We start from the raw sequence: 19,269 nt of genomic DNA on the forward strand, positions 1-19,269 counted from the left end.
CACAAACACAGAATCCTTTAAAAGTTTTCTAACCAGGGGAGGCAACTTTATTTGGAATAAATGGTGGCACTATCTTGGGATCGGTATCTAGTTCTTTAAAAACACATATGTTCTCAGCAGATAAATAGGACATATAGCACATAGGCCACACACCCACACACAAGTTCAGCAGGGGAACTAATTAGCCTGCAGGCTAATGAGCATCTTGCCAGCACTGTTGGGGTAGATTCTGGGCCAAATGTGTCACATTAAAATTTAACGTCTCAGGGTTTTTTTAAATGAAAAATGTGAAATGATGAATCAGTTTAATAATGTTTGCTGGGTTGTACTTCATTGTATCTCTACCCTGAAACTAATGATCATGGAAAAAAAAAAAAGCGGTCACTGGTTCAAGCCGAAATGCAAGATAAAAATAGGCAGTGTTATGCTGCACAAAAATAAACTACTATTTGTCCATTTATGACAAACATTTAATTTGAGGGAGGACGAGAAGCGTGAAGGATGCTCATTAGATAAGGATGAAAACAGGAAAAGTCAAAGCCTTATCTCCTCCGTGGTTTCTAATTATATAACTAAACCATTTTAGCATGCATAGTCCTCAACAATGGTCAAGATGCATTAGAGGACAGAGGGAAAGCAAGGGGGTGGCAGCAGATGGAGGGAAGGAAAATTGGGACTGAGGGAGGCATGTAGGGAAGCCATCAGTGCTTTGTACTGAGCCAGTATCCAACAAATTTAGCCGTACATCTGTTTTTACAGGCTCATATGTTCTCGAATAAAATACAGCCTCATCTAGCTGTGAGGTTTTTTTTTTTTTCCTAAAGTCATAGCCGCCCATGGTTGAATTATCAGACGACAACAAAACAGCTCTTTCACATCTCAATGCACCAAACATGGGGGCTTGAGTGCTGACTATAATATGCATCTCATTTAAAATTCGTCTGAAGGAAATCTCAAGTCAGACAGCGTGAGTCACGGTTAAGCAAACACACACCCTCCGTTTGCCCAAATTCAGAAAAAAATTGTAACAACACAACAGAAGATTTACATGCACACGTGGGAGCATACAAACACAGCCCCTCCTGCATGTGGAGAAATGATAATTATAATCTTTAAAAGTAGAGATGCAGTGGAAACATTTAAATTATGCAAAACAGGGCTCTCTTTTAAGGGAGGAATGCTCTCTGGGTCTTTTCTTTTTGGAGCGGAGTGATAAAAAGTCTCGGGGAGCAGCTTCAAGGCTCTGCTCTGCTCTATCAGCTACCAAAGCACAACTTGAAGAATTCTCTCCGAAGATTGGTTCCCTACAAACCTTGATTTCACCATATAATATTGGCTGCCACCAGACAAAAAAATCACCCTGCAAAATGAAGGCTGGCGCTCGAGTCAGGCTGGCAGCCTGGCACCAAATCTGCTTTCACGTCTGCATTACGGACGAAATGAGTGAAAACTCATGTTTTGTCCCGTGTTGTTCCTTTTCACTCTGAGGAAAAGGGAAACAATCCAGTTTTCTTTGTGACAGCAGCACCAGCCATAACACGACTTGGAAATGCTCCGCTTTAAAGGAGACGTTGTTTTGTTGTCCTTTTATTCAGTGTTTTATATACGTTCTTTGGCATGTAAGAGATCTTGAAAGTTAAAAAGTCCACATCAAAAGAAATGTGACTTCATGACATCACACTACGTCACACGTTTGCAAAATGTATGCCTGGTGGTTTCTTTCGCCCATGAGGATGAATTCAGCACAGCTGCTCGGCTGTTGTAGATTGTGCTGTTCAGGCCTGTTTAAGTTGACCAATCGAAGAGACCGGGTATTGACAAGGGGGCCTTAAAGAGACAGGCGCTAAGACAGTGCTGGAACACAAGGCTGCAGCACTGGATAGTATGAGAAAGCTGATGTGTTTTGTGAGCACTAGAGCACATAAATCTATTCTTTTAGTAACTGAGATAAAAATTATAAACCTGAAAATGTGCATAAAGTGTCTCCTTTGAAGATGCACTATGTAGTTTTGGGAAAGATCAGAAGAAAAAGACTGTTTTCTTCTGCCCAAACTCACCTTTGTTTCCATGACTGAATAATCTAGTAAAAAGTAAAAAGGACAACACATTTTCATACCCTTGTATCTGAGGAAAGCGCATCAACATTGTATTTGATGGGCAACAGCTTACTAACTTAATATAAAGTGTTATTGAGGTGAAACTCTTATTCCTTGGCTGTTGTGCAGATAAAAGCATTACTAATTGCATTATAATAGATGATAAAGAGTCCATATGCCACCAATATACATGCTTGTAAGCACTGAGCTCATAGTTATTACGTAAATAAAGTGTTACCAGGAACTTTCTTCAATGCTTTAATCGGCTGCACTGTAAATGTGTTTTTGTGTGCGAACATCACGTAGTGAAAGCCTTGTGTCTCGTCTGATTTCACCTCTGACAAGGTCTGCTGGTAAGGGGCCTTTTGGGAAAACAGCTTCAGTTTGTTGAGAACACAGTGTACAGTTTCTGAAAAAAAAATTAAATAAAGTTTGAGGGTGTAAGTAAGGGTGACGGGTTGGTGAGAGTTTGATGCTAAATTACATACCGGGAGCTCCTCGGAGAAAAACATCCAAGTATAAAAAAAAATGGGTGGCAGCACTGTCATCGGCTGGGTCACGTTTTATCCAGCACACTGCCTCGGGTCCACCAAGGGCTGCTGAGAGCTGACAGGGGACAGGCGTGTCTGGAAAACTCCAAGGATGCTCGAAACTTGAGATTCTTGAGCACCAATCTGTCAAGTTTGTTGTTATTTGTGCACTCCAATTTAAAAAAAACTCTTTTGCTGGCGTATGCCCGAGGCTGCGAGGCAGAAAACCCTGAAGAGCGCTTCCCCCTTTAACACAGCTGCAACTGACAACCGTGTGAAGTGACTGCTGACTGCCGAATAGATCCTCATGTCAGGACTCGAGGGATTCTAGGCTCAGCCTTTCCTCCTCCTGCTATCACCCACTTCGTTCATGATTCATGGAGGAAGACTTACGGGAGGAATTAGCAGCTAAAACCTTGAGACTTAACAAGTCATTTCGAATGGGATCGGTTTCAAGTATGATGTTCAGCTAACACTTATGTTGGCATACTAATGTCTGATCTCGGACATTAATTCTCATTACAGTGAATCTTGAGGAGGAATTGCTTACAGAGGGCACTCAGTGAGAGTGATTATAAAGAAAGGACACAAACATCATGAAAGGTATATTTCGCGTGCTATAATTCAGCCTCCTGTTCCCTCATGTTTCATAAAACTCTTCAAGGATTCCATTTGAAAACAAATATGGAAAATTAACCCTGACATTTATGAGGCCAACTCTTCGATATTATACGCTGGATCATATTTCGCCCTGAGCAAATGCTAATGTATAATAATTACAGTATAATGTAATGACTTGTCAGCGTGTGAGCAGAACTTCTCTCAGTGGGTCAGTAATGTGATTAATCCCATTAAAGCCATACTTAAAGTTTATCGAGTTTGAAACACTAAGCCCCTATAGGATGGAAAGGCGGATGTTTTTTAGATGCAAGTCATTATGCAGAACTTACACGCACGTCCTCGAGCCCATGTGAAGCTCTTCAAGGTGTCAGTAAAAATGTCTCAAACAATCCTGCAGACTGATCTGCAGTCCTCCAGTACACTCATAATGAGTCACACAATCGTGTTGTCAACACAATCCGACTGAAAGCACTGCTTCCACATCTCAGTTTGGCATACCAATCAACTATTTGTTTGAGAGCTAGCGTGATTTTTAATGGTAGCAGTCTGATTGAAAAGTTTGGCACTTTTAGAAAGAAATCTTTTAGTACAGAGCTGCTGACAATGCAGAGGTTTAAACATTTCACTGAATTAGTTTTAAGACAGAAAAACATTTTAAATAATATTAATCCTCTGCCAAAAGCTCTACTTAATTAGAGGACTTGAGCTGAAAAAAGTAGAAAATGACGTCACTATAAGCAATAAATACCTTCAATGACAATTACAGTATGTGCTAGAAAATGTATACATCTGTTATTTGTACTTGGTAAATACTAAAATATATTGCTGCTTCTCAAAATCAAAACAATACTTAATTGAAAAGGATAGCTTGCAAATTAATTAATAGATGTTAATGTTAGAACAATATTCAGCTTTTCAGACAGACTGAAGAGAGGAATCAAGATAACTGTAATATAATGTGATGTTAAACTATGTGAAAATACCAAATGTGCATGTTTTCAGATTCAATTGGAAACATTTCAGCCCGTTTTTTTAAAATGCACTATACGGTCCAAGAATCTGAGACTTCACGTTCTCCGGCTGCTGTCTGCTCCTCAGCCCCTCTTCAATGTGCGACTGCGTGCCCAGACATGGCATTTCACATTGACCATGACTGTGAGTGTGTGTACAAACACACCCCAGCACCTCGATCTCACACAGGGAACATGACTCGGGTGTGTATGTGCATGTGTGAGCGGGTTTATTAGGTGTTTTTATTGGAGCACAGTGGGCGACTCGGGAATGTTATCACAGTGGGAGTTGTCCGGTTAATGAGTTTGGATGACTCTGGATCACCTGCCGTGTTTGGACATACTGTAAACACAAAAAAGCTCTAGCCCCCCCCTAAGCTGCCTGCTCTTGACCAGTGTTACTCTTGACCCAAAATGGGTTTCATACAGCATTACTGAAGTGCTCTTGGTGCACAGACTGAACTTTAGTTTGTTTGTAATGGCAGGTACTGTAATGGGAACTGCATGAAAACAGAGTAATTTACACAGCAAAACAGCTCTGAGGATATAATTGTGTCTCATTTTTCTGATTTAAGGCTCATAACTAAGCAACTCAAATTGAAGATATAAACCTTATTACTGCCCCTGAGGACAGACAATCTAAAAAGGAAAAATCAATAAATACTGTCCACCTAAATAGAAAATCAATACAAGTATTCCACATGATGTATTGGGTACTACACTCATGAGCTAAGACGTACAATGGAGCTGTCTGTGGTGCTGAACGTGGCCTTTTGTTCCGACCCCAGCTGAAGGCTCCATGATGGAAGACACAGCTACAAATATGAGGACATCATGTGACTGTCAGTCTGGAGACAGCCCAGACCTGCCTGTGTGTGTGTGTGTGTGTGTGTGTGTGTGTGTGTGTGGTGGTGGTGGTGGGGGGGTGTCTGGTGTCTTTTATCTTTTTGAATTTAATATGTCTGTTAGCATGTGTGTGTGTGTGTGTCCACGCCTGGACCTGCCACGGCTCGCCACCCGGCTCTCCATCTCAGCGACGAGATGCCACACCGTGAATCACCAAGCAGGGCCATAACTCACCATGTCGGGCCCTTTTCTAAATAACTTCATAAATATTCCATGGGCCGGCTTAAACAGGAGAGCCTGGAAAGTCATGGCTTGGCACCTCAGCGACGCAGATTCCATTAAGCCCCGTGTTGCAGCAGAAACATGGTGGGACAATTAATCTTTTAGGATCTGAGGCAGGGCAATGGCAAATGCAGGAGTGCGAGAGAGAAAGAGAAAGGGTGAGAAATAATGGAAGAAGGTGAGAGAGAGTGACACGGGGATAGTGAATTATGTAGATTCTAGCAACGTTGACAGCTAATTCAAGCAAACAAGCTCCACCACCTCGTTTCTCCAGACCACATCTGCATAAAGATAAAAATATTGGAAGAACAACCGTGAGGGAAAGCGTTTTAAAAACGAGGGTAGTGTTAAATGGAAAAGTGGAACGGAAGAAAATCCGGTGACCTGAAAGAGCACAGAGACAGAGCGGAATCCCCTTTATTTATTTTTAAAATGCTAAGAAGCTTCTTTCAAGTATATTGGCATCTTTTTCGTCAAATTCTCGCGATCGAAAAAGAGCAAATCAGAGCATGAAAGCATGCGAAAGGACTACAAGTCTGAGGGAAAGATGTTCTTTAGACCCACAGAAAAGGGAGACTGAAAGGATCGAAGGGTGACAAAAAAGTAAGCTCGAAAATAGAACTTCAAGAGGCGAGCGGGGAAGAAAGGCAGCTTTCGACAGCCACCGGCAAATCTAGAATCCCTCCGTGTTTCATCCCCGTGGGAAAACAAGCAGACAGTGTCTGGCCTCTGTCAGCGCCGCACTGCCGTCTCACACAGACGGAGAGAGCAAATGAGCCACTAAGACGTCACCGCCGTCACCATTAATCCGCCGTCTCTTTCTTCTGCCTTCATCCACAAAGAAACGCAGAGAAGAAACGGGAGAGTCGGATAAAAAAAGACGCTAAAAATTGTATTTTTCTCCTCCACCAGGGGTTTGGACTGCTTTTATAGAACCTGAAAGACAACCATAAGTTTCTGATGGAGAATTATAAAGTACTTGTGTTCTGATTCGGTTTAATGAAGTTTTCACCGGCAGCTTTGTAAAGGAAGTTTTACTCTGCGCATTTCAAGTGTGCGAATAGCTTGACAGCTATATCATCTACAGTAGCTCTCGCACACTTTGCATTGGAAGCAGTTGCAGCTGGAATGATTTTATGGTAAATGCTGACTGCATTCACGCAAGTGTGTTTATGAGCTTTGAAGTTGTTATGTTGAAACAGCATGTACTTCTCAGGGTTAGAGGGGCTCTGTGGAACTTCTGTGTTGTGCTAGAAGCCGGCTGTTAATTTAGGTTAGCAGACTTCTAAATTATTAAAAAGAAAAAAAAAAAAGTTTCTTAACATCAGCCAAACGTTTAGCCACCATGTGTCTGCACATACGATGTCGAAGTACCAAATTGTTTCAGCCGGAAGACATTTTGGTATGTCAGGTGTAAATAACTGATTGAGTTCTCGGCTGAAATGAGTATCTGGTACGGATATCATCAGTAAAATGTCAATTTCGTACTCATGATGAAGGAAAATCCTCCTTTTTGTATCCTGATTACTTAATCCAATTAGATATATTCTGTAATTCCTCAAACACGAATATAACAGAGTCGACCTTGATCTGATTAGCAACACCTGTGCTTTTCTTTATACAATAAGTGAAAATGGCTGCTCTAGAAAAAGGCCTATGGCTGTCGAAAAATGCACAAACGTTAATCTAATGCTGCAGCTGAAGGAAAGGTAAAAGATCAAAGTCAGTGGATTACATAGTCTGGGAACAAAGGCTATCTGGGCAGAATTTCATGGCTGAAATGTTGAAATATTTCCACCTGGCCTATGAGTGACAACAGCCTGAAGCCCTGCTGGTCTGGTCAAAAATGATTAGATTATAAAGGCGCTGCATATGTTGAATGAAGGACAAAAAAAGAAAAAAATAAACAGGCACAAAATGTCACCGTTACACTTGCACTTGAAGTTATTGGTGAAATAATGCGAATAATTTCTAATATTATCCTGACTCAAATACCACCCCATCAAAACTGATAAAACGTTACGCAGACACACCCTCAAACATCCTCATTAGTGTCAGACATTTCATTGTTTCTCTGCTGAAAGGTCAGCTGAATGATGATGGTCTGTGTGGAGCTGAGACTCATTCCTCTCCCTGCTTTCCTCCGGGAAAACGCCAAGCTCGTGCCCCGGAATCTCTCACTCACACACACTCACACACACACACACACACACACACACACTTTTTCCAATGATCAGTCGTTACCCACTAAGCATTTAAATCACCTGGCTGGACCATGTTACATTCACCCTGCTCATACGTTCATTCATTAGGGCATGTTAATGTACACAGGGCTAATGGGGCGTGTATGAAAGTGCACTTAGCTGTCGAGCAGAGAAGATGCAGTGCGGCTTATGACTACTCTGGGACACGTTGGCTTCCTCCCATAAGGACAGGATGCATATAATGCTCTGTGGGCGCCAGTCTGTGCAAATATTTACTGGTGTTGTGACAAAGACGGATGGGGACATTAGGATGTGGGACGCAATAAACATAAATATATCAAAATGCTGTCTGTTCCTCTCCTGTCCCCTGTGACTTTCTGCAAGCGCCTTGTTTTATTTTATGACTTATGTATATCATTTTTAAACATGTGCCCTGAGATGACCTACTTGTGTGTACATGAATCCTGTAATGTAGATGTATATGTTGTTATCATGGCACCGGACAGTATATCATACAGATAGGTCACTCTCGCAGGCTACAGATTCCCCTTAGCAATTTATATCTGTCCCCCTATTTTACACACACACACACACACACACACACACACACACACACACACACACACACACACACACACACACACACACACACACACACACACACACACACACACACACACACACAGATAAACACACTGAACCACATCATAAATATTAATGGTAGGTTCAGTCTCCTGGACCAACAGCCTCAGTAAAGAGGACAAAATACAGCCAACAGGAATAAAAAGTCCCTGATCTATGAGTCAAGGTCACCACCAAGATTCAACTGAAGTGTTCAGGCTTGTGGAGAAATTTCAGTGTCATAAATGAAAATGTTTATCATGAATAATTTGGATCGACATATCAATTAAATCACCAGCGATCCAATATCATCGATGCAAAGTGAAAAACATTGATCCAGTAATCATCTTTAAAGCAACATTATGTAGAAAATTGGCTTTTTTTTGGCATTTTGCACACAGTTTGCATTGTCATAAGATACAAATCCTAGGTCTGCAACGTAATGTAGGTGCTCACTACAAACAAAATTCATTACATCATAACAATGTTATCAAGTAAAAATGTATGTAACGCTGTCCTTACATCTCCTCCATCAAGTTACGATGGAGATGACGATATTTGCTCGACTTTCAGGAATAAATCAGAAGTGTGGAATTGTTTTTTTTTTTTTTTAATTTCGAAGGAAAGGTAAACAGATGAAGCCTGTGCCATATGTAAACAACGCCATTACGAGATAAAATAGTCAGGATGCACAGAGAACCTGGCAGGGCAGCTGAATCATCAGTTGCTGATTAGTCACTTGAGCTACAGCAACATTAGCTGCCCTGTTGTTAAGACGATAGGAGGCAAAATTGTGTATCCAGCCTTTAATTCACCAATGGTATTCGGTCGGTAACACAGTGAATTAAACAGACAGTGAGTGAAATAAAGTATATACTGTATATAACACATTCTATTTGTAGAGCTATAAGTAGAGGATGGGTCCACACACTTTTAGGCTAACTTGTGCAATGCAAAATGATGTGCAAATAACAACCCTTCAGTCTCACTGACAGTTAATAATGGGTTGGATTTTAGCCTTCTGTTGACTGTTCTAGCAGTTAAGTCATGTCTTATGTGTGTTGGTTAATTGATCTAAAGGTAAACTTTACTGCACACAACTGGTTACAGTTATCTATAGTTATATATATTTATGTGTTCTTTGTTGTTCTTTAATTGCCAAAAGCAGGAAAAGGTATGCATTGTCTTCTGTAACTGATTGTGTTAAATAGGCATATATGATCTATAAGTCTAATTTCAACTGCAAGCTCCTGAACTGAATCAAATTGAAATCGTGTCATAGCAGACACTTTGTGATACCAACAAACATTCTGTTGCTGTCCAAAAAACATTCTGTTGCTGTCCAAAGAATCAATTTAATGATGTAGTGTGATGAAACTTGAGATTCATAGCCCTACAAACCAGGAGGATCACAATACGCCGGAGCATAATTTGTACGTCTGGTTGCGTACTCTGTTCAGTTAGTTATGTGAAATCCTACACTCAGCCCAGCTCTATTTATTTGAACAAGAAAGTCTCACAAAAACAAAGTCATATTCATTATGCTGTACTGGCGTTCATCCTGGGGATTTTAGCTTTATTGCATAAGCTTTCAACTACATGCTTAGAGAAGCCTTAGAGATAAAGATGTTTCCCTATTTGGGGACAAGTCTGGTGGCTTAATCTGCATGTTGATATGCATGAGGTCAAAGAAAATATTTCTAAGAGAGACTAAAGTGGAGCAATTTCAGTCAGCTAAGAGAGAAGATCAAAAGGGCATGTGCAGTGGTGCACATTTGGATAAAAACTAATGAGACACTCAGAGTGAAAATAAAGCCCTGAGACCAACAGCACAGAAAAACAACATCACAGGCACAAGAAGATGCACGCGGGCACACAGAATTAGGAAGACAGAACCGCCAGATCCCTGAAGTGAGTAAAACTGAGCGCTCAGTACGTGTGTTCTCATGTCACAGAACCACGGGAGACGTGGCTTGTCCTGCTCACCTGTCCCCTCAGCTAGACTCAAACATAATCGGCCACCCCGGCTCTCCAGGTCAAGGCACGCCTTGTCAGAGAGCTACATTTGAGTAATAGCGTAGATGGCCTCATTTCTGGTTAAAATGAAATATACAAATCCGTTTGCCTTTGCCGCCTATGTACTCCGAATTTGATGATGACGGGGAGGAAAGGAGGAGACATATTTGCATGAGAGCAGAGCAGAGTCTAGCAGAGAGCATATAAGAGCATATAAGAAAAAGGGGACGTGAAAATTACAATACGCTTGGGAATGTAAAATCAGTATTTCTGCTCCGTCTTATCTTGTCTTGAAACCTAGCCTGTCACCTTTATCAGCAATGTTGAGGACAAATGAGAGAATCTGGATGAATGGTTAAGTACTTTTAAAAGGAGTGGACACCATTCTTTCATGGATAAAAGTCTGATGTCCTTGCCACAATTTTCAAAAGAAAAGAACTCTGCAATGCAGCCGAGTCTAAATCGTCTGTGAAAAATAGACACATGAAAAGGGCACATCAGTTTAAAACTGAGCTAAGAATGCCATCTCGCTCCCTACAGGGAGCAGCAGGGGTCAGTCTGGAGCGGAATGGAGACCAACTTGCCCATTTAAACAAGTAAAGACAAATGAAAAGGGCACATCAATTTGGAGTGGACGTGGGCACAGCATCTCTTTCTCTGCGCAGTGTGCCTCCCAGAGGCGGTATATTAGGCTGAAAGGGGCTCAATGGGGGCGAGGAGCATCACTAAATAATGAACTCCCAGCAGCACAATTACTGAGCATAATGGTTGCTTTCATCTTAACAGGGATGGTGTGCGTACTGTGTGTGTGGATGTTTGTGTTTGTGTGCACATACAGTAAGTGAATGCATCTAGTGGGTAAAGCAGTCCCTGAGCTACTTTTCCTAAGCTCAAGATGTTGTTGAGCAAAGTGAAATGGGATGAAGAAGAACTATCAGCAACAGTACACTGGAGTCCAGTGTGTGTATGTGTGTGTGTGTGTCTGTGTGTGCGCGCGCCTGCGTGTTTGCGTGCTGATGTGGACTTACGAAGCTCGCCAACTTTGAGAATCTCACAGAGCATCTTGGTCAGCTCGATGCTGCTGCGGCCAAACGGACACTCGTGCTTGTCTTCTCGACTACTGTTCTCCAGGACGATCTGAAACATACACAATCAAATCAGGGCTACATCTCCTCATCAATCATTCGTTATAAGACTGACATTTTGGTCAGAATATTCTCATTCAAAGCCCCAATATTTGGGACTATGCAATGAGTCTATATGTGATATCTTATTAACATTACGTTATGTTGATTCAGTGCATCATCAAGAAGATCTTTCTCTGCTCATCAAAATTCCTTCCTCAAACTACAATGTGTGTCTTTAAAGGTCGGCGTCGGGTTAAAAGCAAATACAAATTGTAATGTTTTGTCTTGTTACGATGCAAATGAGTCCCTGGGTGTGTTCAGACTGAAAGCCCAAATCCATTTTTTGCATATCCAGATTGATATTAAGGTGTCTTGACAGCACAAAACCACAAGATAGGATTTTTGCAAACCAGATCAAATCCAACGTTTGAAATGCGATTCAAATCAGAGTTTCTACAGAGACACTTTGCTCGCTCATATTGGATTTCACAGTGTCTTTTGAGAGAAAGATCTCATATAAGAAAACAAATCTGATTTGCCTGCAGTCTGAATGTAGCCCAAGGATCCAACGTTGCCCTAATGGAGTGACTTCCTGTAGAAAGTGTCACTAATAATAAAGAATCCTATATTTTTAGAGAGAAGTTTTACCTTGCAAAAAAAAAAAAAAAAAGAAATACTAGCACAAGAATTATTATATTTTTTTAAGTAATCTGGCAGGCAACTGTAGACAGTAGGAACCACTTTCAGCAGACTTGCTCTAAAACGTTCTGCTCGGAAGCCAAAAAACATAAATGAAAAAGAAACAGAAAAAAAAAAATCACTCTAATTATGTGGAGGGTGGCAGTGTGCCATAAACGAGGCCATCAAGGTCCCAATCATTTCAGCTGGTGACAGTTTAATTTGGGAAATTGGAGGCTGTGTTTTCTCCCTCTGGTCGACTGATAAAGGCTGAGTCTGCACAGTTGAGACGTCTCTTTTCTCACTGTTTAAGGTCCAGACGCGGTGAGAATTCCTCATTAACGCTATCACACGCACAGATTTTGCAAGAGCAGGCAGCTGATTTTTTAAAATACACAGTTCTGATTACAATAGTGCTGGGCAGCTGCCATAATATGGTTGACTTCAAACAGACCTGACACACTAATCACCGAACCAGATCCCATTACAGACATTCACTGCAGTTGTACTATATCTACAGCGGGAGTCTATTATCCAGGAGGATAAAATGGTGTCGACTGTCATGTGAATAAGACAAAATGCTAAAAGTCATTACACGGTTGCTCAGAGACTGGCACTGAAAGAAATGGAATCATATCTATTGTCTGGGCAGAGAAACTTCATGAAATGCAGTTTTAGCAGAAAGGAAATTTGGGAGCGAGCCAGAAAACTACAAACCAGTGAATGAGCTGGAGGGGAAGACGGTTTTGGTAGGAAGCGAAGGTGACGATGAGAAACATAACACCACGGATATTACTGGGGAGTGAGTGAGTGTGTGTGAGTGTCTCTGTATGGGGTCCTAGCTGCATATGAAAGTGTACGTTCATGCTCACCCTGATGTAGGCGTCCTGGTGGTGCCTGGCAAAATACAACATGTTATCCAGGGCCAACATGCCGGGAGGAATCTGGGTGAAGTCCACAGCTGGATTCACATGGTTCTGAGAGACAGAAGACACATGGACTTTAGAACACCGCACAAAATCTCTTTTTAACCCTTTTTCCTTGATATAATTCCAGTGAATGTGTTCTTTTGCCCAGCACAGCACAGCAGCAAGACAATCACACTGGGAGTTAGGCAGGACAAACAGTTTCCTGCTGCTGGGGGAGCAATTCTGATTCAAGAGCCACATGTAAAGCTGCCAGGTGCCCCTTAGTATGAGTATGAAGTACAAAGTATCAATACTGACCTACATTGCAGATACGTTGCTGAGTGGTTACCTTTTTAAAGCCGATAACATCAAAAGTGGCACCATGTAGTTTTTGGTGAAGAAAATCAAACTAACTTTCATCAAACTTTTAATCTACAATATTAATGAGGTAACAATACAAACTCTATAAAACTATTTCATTTTTCCATCAGTGAATAAACAAGCTGTTCTCAGAAGAATAAAAAAGTTGAAGGGTGGCAGGGTCCGCCACGTAGAAACAAAGTCAAACAGTATGACATTGTGTCAGCTTGTTTGTTCAGACATCAAAACAAAGAGCTTGTTTATTTAGTTTGTTTATGCACAAATAAATCTGTCAATGAACGTTTTGACTTTCTCTTCCAATTCAAATTTCTCCCCCAAAAACTACATAGTGCACCTTTAAAAAAACAACACACCAAAAAACAGCATAAGCATAAGTCAGTGTTAAAGTGTGGACAAGGAAACCATCTTTAAGCATCATTCATGAACGAGGATTTGATTGATGGAGGCTTGGCATCATAATCAAACAACCCGACGACTGTGATCACATTAACACTGACATGTTGCCAAATCCTGACTCGTGCGGGGCAAATTCACAACATCAGCCTTTTCTCTTACTTATCCCCGCCCACTTGAATCCTGTGAGCCGAAGTCAGAAACGCAAATAGACTAAGGTTGGCATTTTTTGCACTTTCAGTTCCCCTCGTCTCGAGAGTCTGTGGGTTTTTCGATAAAGGTTAGATGGTTAGATGTCTGAAGTATGGTGTGCGGTTAACACGGGATTCGGAGATTTCCCTTTTTTCGTTGGTAAAACTCACGAGCAACAGAACATTGGATTTACAGGTCACCCGTTATTGTCTCGTCTTTCCCCACCCAACCTATGAGCCACAAGAACGACAAATTGCAGAAAAAGCTTTTGGTCTATGATATAAAACATGTCAGGAAAGACCCCACGCTCGAATGCTGAAGCTAACAGTAGCTTACAAGTAGCTGAATTGGACCGTAGAGGTTGTTGCACACGGAGACTCATCAACTCCCTTTTCTTGCATTTTCTAAATCAAACTTTACAACCTGTACATGTATTAACTTACAATAAAGTGTGTATAGTATTGTGCAGCAGGTTTTTAGACAAACTGCCCTGGATTAGATACTCTGCATCGTGGGCGCCACCAATAAATAAATGATTGAATCACCTAAAGAAAACCGCATTGATGCTTTAACAACAGTTCAGGCAACAAGCTGTTTTTCTTTGCAAATTGATTTTCAAAGTGTACTGAAATGAAATAAAACAGCTGCTTGGATGGAAAGCTCAGCAGTAAAACAGTTTAAAAACTTGCACGACGGTTTGCAAAACAGCCAGAGCCAATTCAAGCACACGCACATTTTGAGAAGGAACAAACCATGAACAAACCCAAAACTTTGCGATGACAAGCCCGCTCCGCCAGCCCACACACGACTGCGTCCTATACCATCTAAATATTGTATGAGATATGGAAATAGATGCTGCCTGCGCTGTCACAGTCTATCATGCTTAATTCCTCCGGGATACTGCAGAGAATTCAGTCGACTGATGATTAAATCCACAGACAGACATGCAAACGCGTCACTCCGAGGCTCATCTCGAGCTTCAGAGGTGAGACGGGATGTTGAAGGAAGGAAGCGACAGGAAGAGGAGGAAGGAGAGCAGAGGATGAAAGAGGAATGGAGGACACCGAGATCAGGCTCATCAGCTTTTGTAATTCTCCCTGACAGGAAGCAGGAGACTTATAGGCTTAAAACAGAAACAGACACCCAGGCACATGCATATCTTCAAAAATACCCTCGTATGGACAAGCGAGAAATATTCCAGCATGTGCCACAATCCCTTCTTAAAGAACCTGGAGGCAGACAAATTATCTCAGCAGTGATAAGGCCTATCTGGAGAATTATGACTTGTGTGTGTGTGTGTGTGTGAGTGCGGCATGTTTGTGTGTCTGTCTCTGTGTGTGTGTGAGTCTGAAAGCTGTCTAGCATGGAAAGCAGACTAAGGATTTTAGGCTGGGTTTTCTCCACACCAGTGGAGACAAGGCAGTCCAATTGTCCTTATCTTTGCCGAGCACACTGCAGTGGGAGCGTGGATGGGAAGAGCCCCGAAACAGCTCTGGGCTTACACAGAGCCACAGTGGGTTTAGTTCAAGTTCTTATGCTATATTAGACCACTGTGTTCGACACAAAGTCGCACACACACACACACACACACACACACACACACACACACACATTTACAGTTTATTAAAACATGCCTGCCTCAAGGTAGGAAGACGAGAGAATGAGAAAGAGAAGTAGTAAACATTTTGGGAGAAGGTGAGGGAGAGGAAAACGCCTGAGGAGCAGATATTGATGATGAGAAAAACACACTTCAAAAGTTCAAAACTAAATCAAATTGCGTTTCAGGCGAAAAAATTGCACACGACGGGGCGCCTCTGTAACCGAATTGTGCCAAATAACTGCATGACGCCAGCTCAGCGTTAGCTGGCGACCTTTGCTGCGTGTCACCTCCCCCCAACCCTCATGTCCTCACTGCTACTTCACCTTACTCTGTCAAAACAAAGGCGTGAAAGTACCAGAAAGTGTCTTTTAACAAAATAGAGGCAAGTAAAATAAATTATATTGATCATATATGGTATGTAGAATTTAGTGAAGTCTGTCAACATAAATATAATATTCATAATTATGGACAATAATTAAACATAATGGTTTTGTGTAAAATCTAAAGAACTGTTGCATTTTTGTTATCTTAGAATGAGCCTTTTATATCTACACAGGAAGCAGGTCCTCTTTATAGACTGATCAATTAAAATCTGACTACAGCTATGAACACTGCTCAGTGGTGTACCACGGCAAAAAGGTGAAGTCATTTTGCAGGGGCTTGTGATGCTTACACAAACTGTATCATTTCTTTCACAATGTAAGCTTATGGGGGAAAAAAAAACAGCATCACGTGACATTGCAATTTCGTAGTTTAGCCTCTACAAAAGCTGACCTCAAAGCCTGGTGCCGTTCTTCACAAATCAGTTGTTGTTGATCGAGTTGTTATCAATGGCACCGAAGAGACAAAATTAAAATAAATAAATAAATAGATAAATAATTGTGGCCTAATGAGTGATGTGTTCAGGGTTTCACGGAAAAAAAGGGAGAAAAACAAACACAGATGCCTGGAGCAGGAATATTCTTTGTTTGCAACCACATGAATCATCTAACGACTCCTTCGATTTATCTTTTTCTTATCCGACCCTTGGAGAGGGTGTGACCCACAGGTTGGGAACCACTGAACTAAAATACCCAACGGGACATAAAGCAGTGAGAAGGCGCTCCACCTTGAGCAGCTAGTAAAACGCTGCTTAGACACTGATGCATCAGTATTTCCCTGCAGAACGAGTGCCTTTACGCCTTATACTTTAATTATATTGTGCTGATAAAACTGAACCGCTGCTGGCAGCCTAACTAAAAGTACTAACACAACAATTTTGAGAAAGTCCATGTAAATGATCTGAATGCATCTTCCATCACTCTTTAAACTCTGTTTCTCTGGGTGTGCTGAGACAGATAGACACACGCTTCAATCTGACGATTTTGAAGTGAAGGACAATCATGTCCAATTAACAGCCGTCCTGTGTAGACTGGCTGGTGTTTTCCTCTCTGATCCTCAGTCCCGTGTGTGTGTGTGCGTGTGTGTGGTAGATCTGAGAACAAGTGTATTCATGAGACCCCGTGGTACACGTGCCAAACTTACAATAAAGCCCAGCTTCTTGTAGTCGCGGGTGTACATGGACTTGCGTTTCTCGATGCTGCCGCTGTTGTTGGGCTCCATCTCCATGTCGAAGGCAATTCTCCGCAGCTCAAAGATGATGTCCCTCTGAGCCTGCACACGCAGAGAAGAATATTAAAGTGCCGCTCATAAATCCATCTGTCTTCTCTTTCCATTCACCATTTTATAATTTAAACAAATGCTTCAGCCTCATCTCTGCTGTCTTGCGGTGCCCAAGGCAACCTGGCCGACATCCATGTGTCTCCACTGTTTCTATTACTTGGCCAACTTGAAATAACTGTTTGTTTTTTTTTTTTAAAGGAACCTGGATGGATCAGGGCCAAACTGTTGCTGAATAAAAGATTAATGATTGTTTACTGCTGGCAGCTGGCTCATGCGCAACTGTCCCGGTGGAGGATTCCTTTGTGTGACCCGTACCTCTGAAATGTTTGCCACCTGGACTGTTCTTTGCACACCTTCATCCTCTGAGGTGACTTTTGCAATGTCAGCTACAGTTAGACGACCGCGTTTTGACTGCTTACCATTCTGACTTGCTAATGTCTAAACTTAAAAGACAAGTGCGGTAACACTTTTCTTGCCATCAGCAAATCCCACAAAAAAGACCAAAACTACCACGGCTGCGTATCTTATTCCTCTGTGCCATGGAGCCCTACTGTTGTCAAAAAGCCACACAGTTGCAGCATGCGGCGTGTCTTCATTATGATAAATATGGAACGCTGTCGCTTTGTTGAGTCAGTCCCACATGCAAGTGTACAGCTCAAAATATTCCCCCCCAGCAATTTCCTCCTGTTTGAGTAACATTTGCTATAAACTATAATGCCCAGCTGTTTTCAGAAACAACTCAGAGTTTCTCTTAAAATGAAAAAGCCAGGGAAGTCGAAAAGTATTGATGGATGGACAGACTAAAGTACTCTCAGTTTTGCTTTATGGGATTTGTTGCTGTTAGACGTATAAATTATCCGCAGCCTTATCCTTTGAGTCTTTACACATCGTGTTACTTCATTTTGTTGTGTGATTGATTGCTAATTAGTTGATCCAGATCGCTTTCTGCATAAATTCTTGCAAGGCGTGTCTGCAATAAAGTGCTTGCACTTGCAGTGGAGCATTTCACCGAATACTTATTCTTTCAGATAAGTTATATGGAGAAAACAATCACAATCAGTCTTGTTGTTCTCGTTTCCCTCAGTGTTGGTGTATTTACCGCATGCATCATACATTTGCTTTGCTCTCTGAATAACCGGCTCAGGCAGAACTAAGCCGATTCCACCCACTTCCTCCTGTGACTCCACCAAATCTGTGTTAATGACGTCCCCCGCTTTCTCTTTCTGGCATCTAGCCATTTGTCTATCCCGTCGACCACCCTTCCGTCCCTCCATTTGTCACCCATTGTTCACAGTCCGTCACCCCCACCTGGTCCTGGGGATCCATCTTGGTCATCATGCGGTCCTCCAGCAGGTTGAAGGTGAGCACCTGCAGCACGTACAGCTGGTGGGCCATCTCGTCGTTGATGGGCGTGGGGCTGCGGATCACGTTCTACGTGGTGCGGAGGACAAAGGTAAGTCAGAGGATGTGCCGGAGGTGTCAGGTCCATCCAGAAGGGATGGGTCTCAGGATGAGACATGGATTTTGGAGGAAGATGGGAGAACATAACAAAGGAGAATAAGAGGATTTTGGAGCGAATGAGGAGGATTAGAAAGAATAACTCAGGTGCGGGAACAGGAGAGGGAGGAATAAGATTTATCGCAAGAGAGAGGATGAGAGAGAGAAAAGGGGAACAGGTGTGATAGAGAGAGTCTGGTTGATAATCAGAGGCAGAGGTGGCAGATGTCATATTCCATTGTGATATCACACACTGGTGCAGAGGCATAACCCCAAACAGAGACGGAGATAGAGGGGGGAGAAGGGCATGATGGGACTTACACTGAGAATGATGGAGCGCAGCTGTTTCTGGGCAAGAATATGAGCCATCTCCTGTTGGGTGGGGAGAGAAAAAGAGAGAGAAATAGACAGAGAGAAGCAGAAAGAGAGAGTGAGACATAGAGAATAAGATTAGATACCAAAAGATTCCAACAAAATAAATACATCTTTCTATGTTACAGTGAGGAATGAATGCAGGGAAAATAAAGAAAAACTGCCACGGCACACTGCAAAAAAAAGCAGCGACAGGCCGTGACAAAAAAAAAATAAAAAAATAAGGAAGCCAT

At 41.9% G+C, this 19,269-nt stretch overlaps 1 protein-coding gene across 4 annotated transcripts in view; it reads right to left on the minus strand.

The window, feature by feature from the left end:
- Nucleotides 1–19,269, minus strand: part of elmo1 (engulfment and cell motility 1 (ced-12 homolog, C. elegans)) — a 117,466-nt gene that overhangs the window by 40,954 nt on the left and 57,243 nt on the right. For all 4 annotated transcript variants that reach the window (XM_037093112.1, XM_037093109.1, XM_037093111.1 and 1 more), the window contains 5 exons: nucleotides 18,986–19,036; nucleotides 18,476–18,598; nucleotides 17,030–17,158; nucleotides 12,904–13,008; nucleotides 11,255–11,363 (listed from right to left, as the gene is read on the minus strand). In XM_037093112.1, coding sequence (XP_036949007.1) covers nucleotides 11,255–11,363; nucleotides 12,904–13,008; nucleotides 17,030–17,158; nucleotides 18,476–18,598; nucleotides 18,986–19,036 — 517 coding nt within the window. The remainder of the gene's footprint in view (nucleotides 1–11,254; nucleotides 11,364–12,903; nucleotides 13,009–17,029; nucleotides 17,159–18,475; nucleotides 18,599–18,985; nucleotides 19,037–19,269) is intronic.

Source organism: Acanthopagrus latus, chromosome 3 (assembly GCF_904848185.1).
Source record: "Acanthopagrus latus isolate v.2019 chromosome 3, fAcaLat1.1, whole genome shotgun sequence".
Classification (NCBI taxonomy): Eukaryota; Metazoa; Chordata; class Actinopteri; order Spariformes; family Sparidae; genus Acanthopagrus; species Acanthopagrus latus.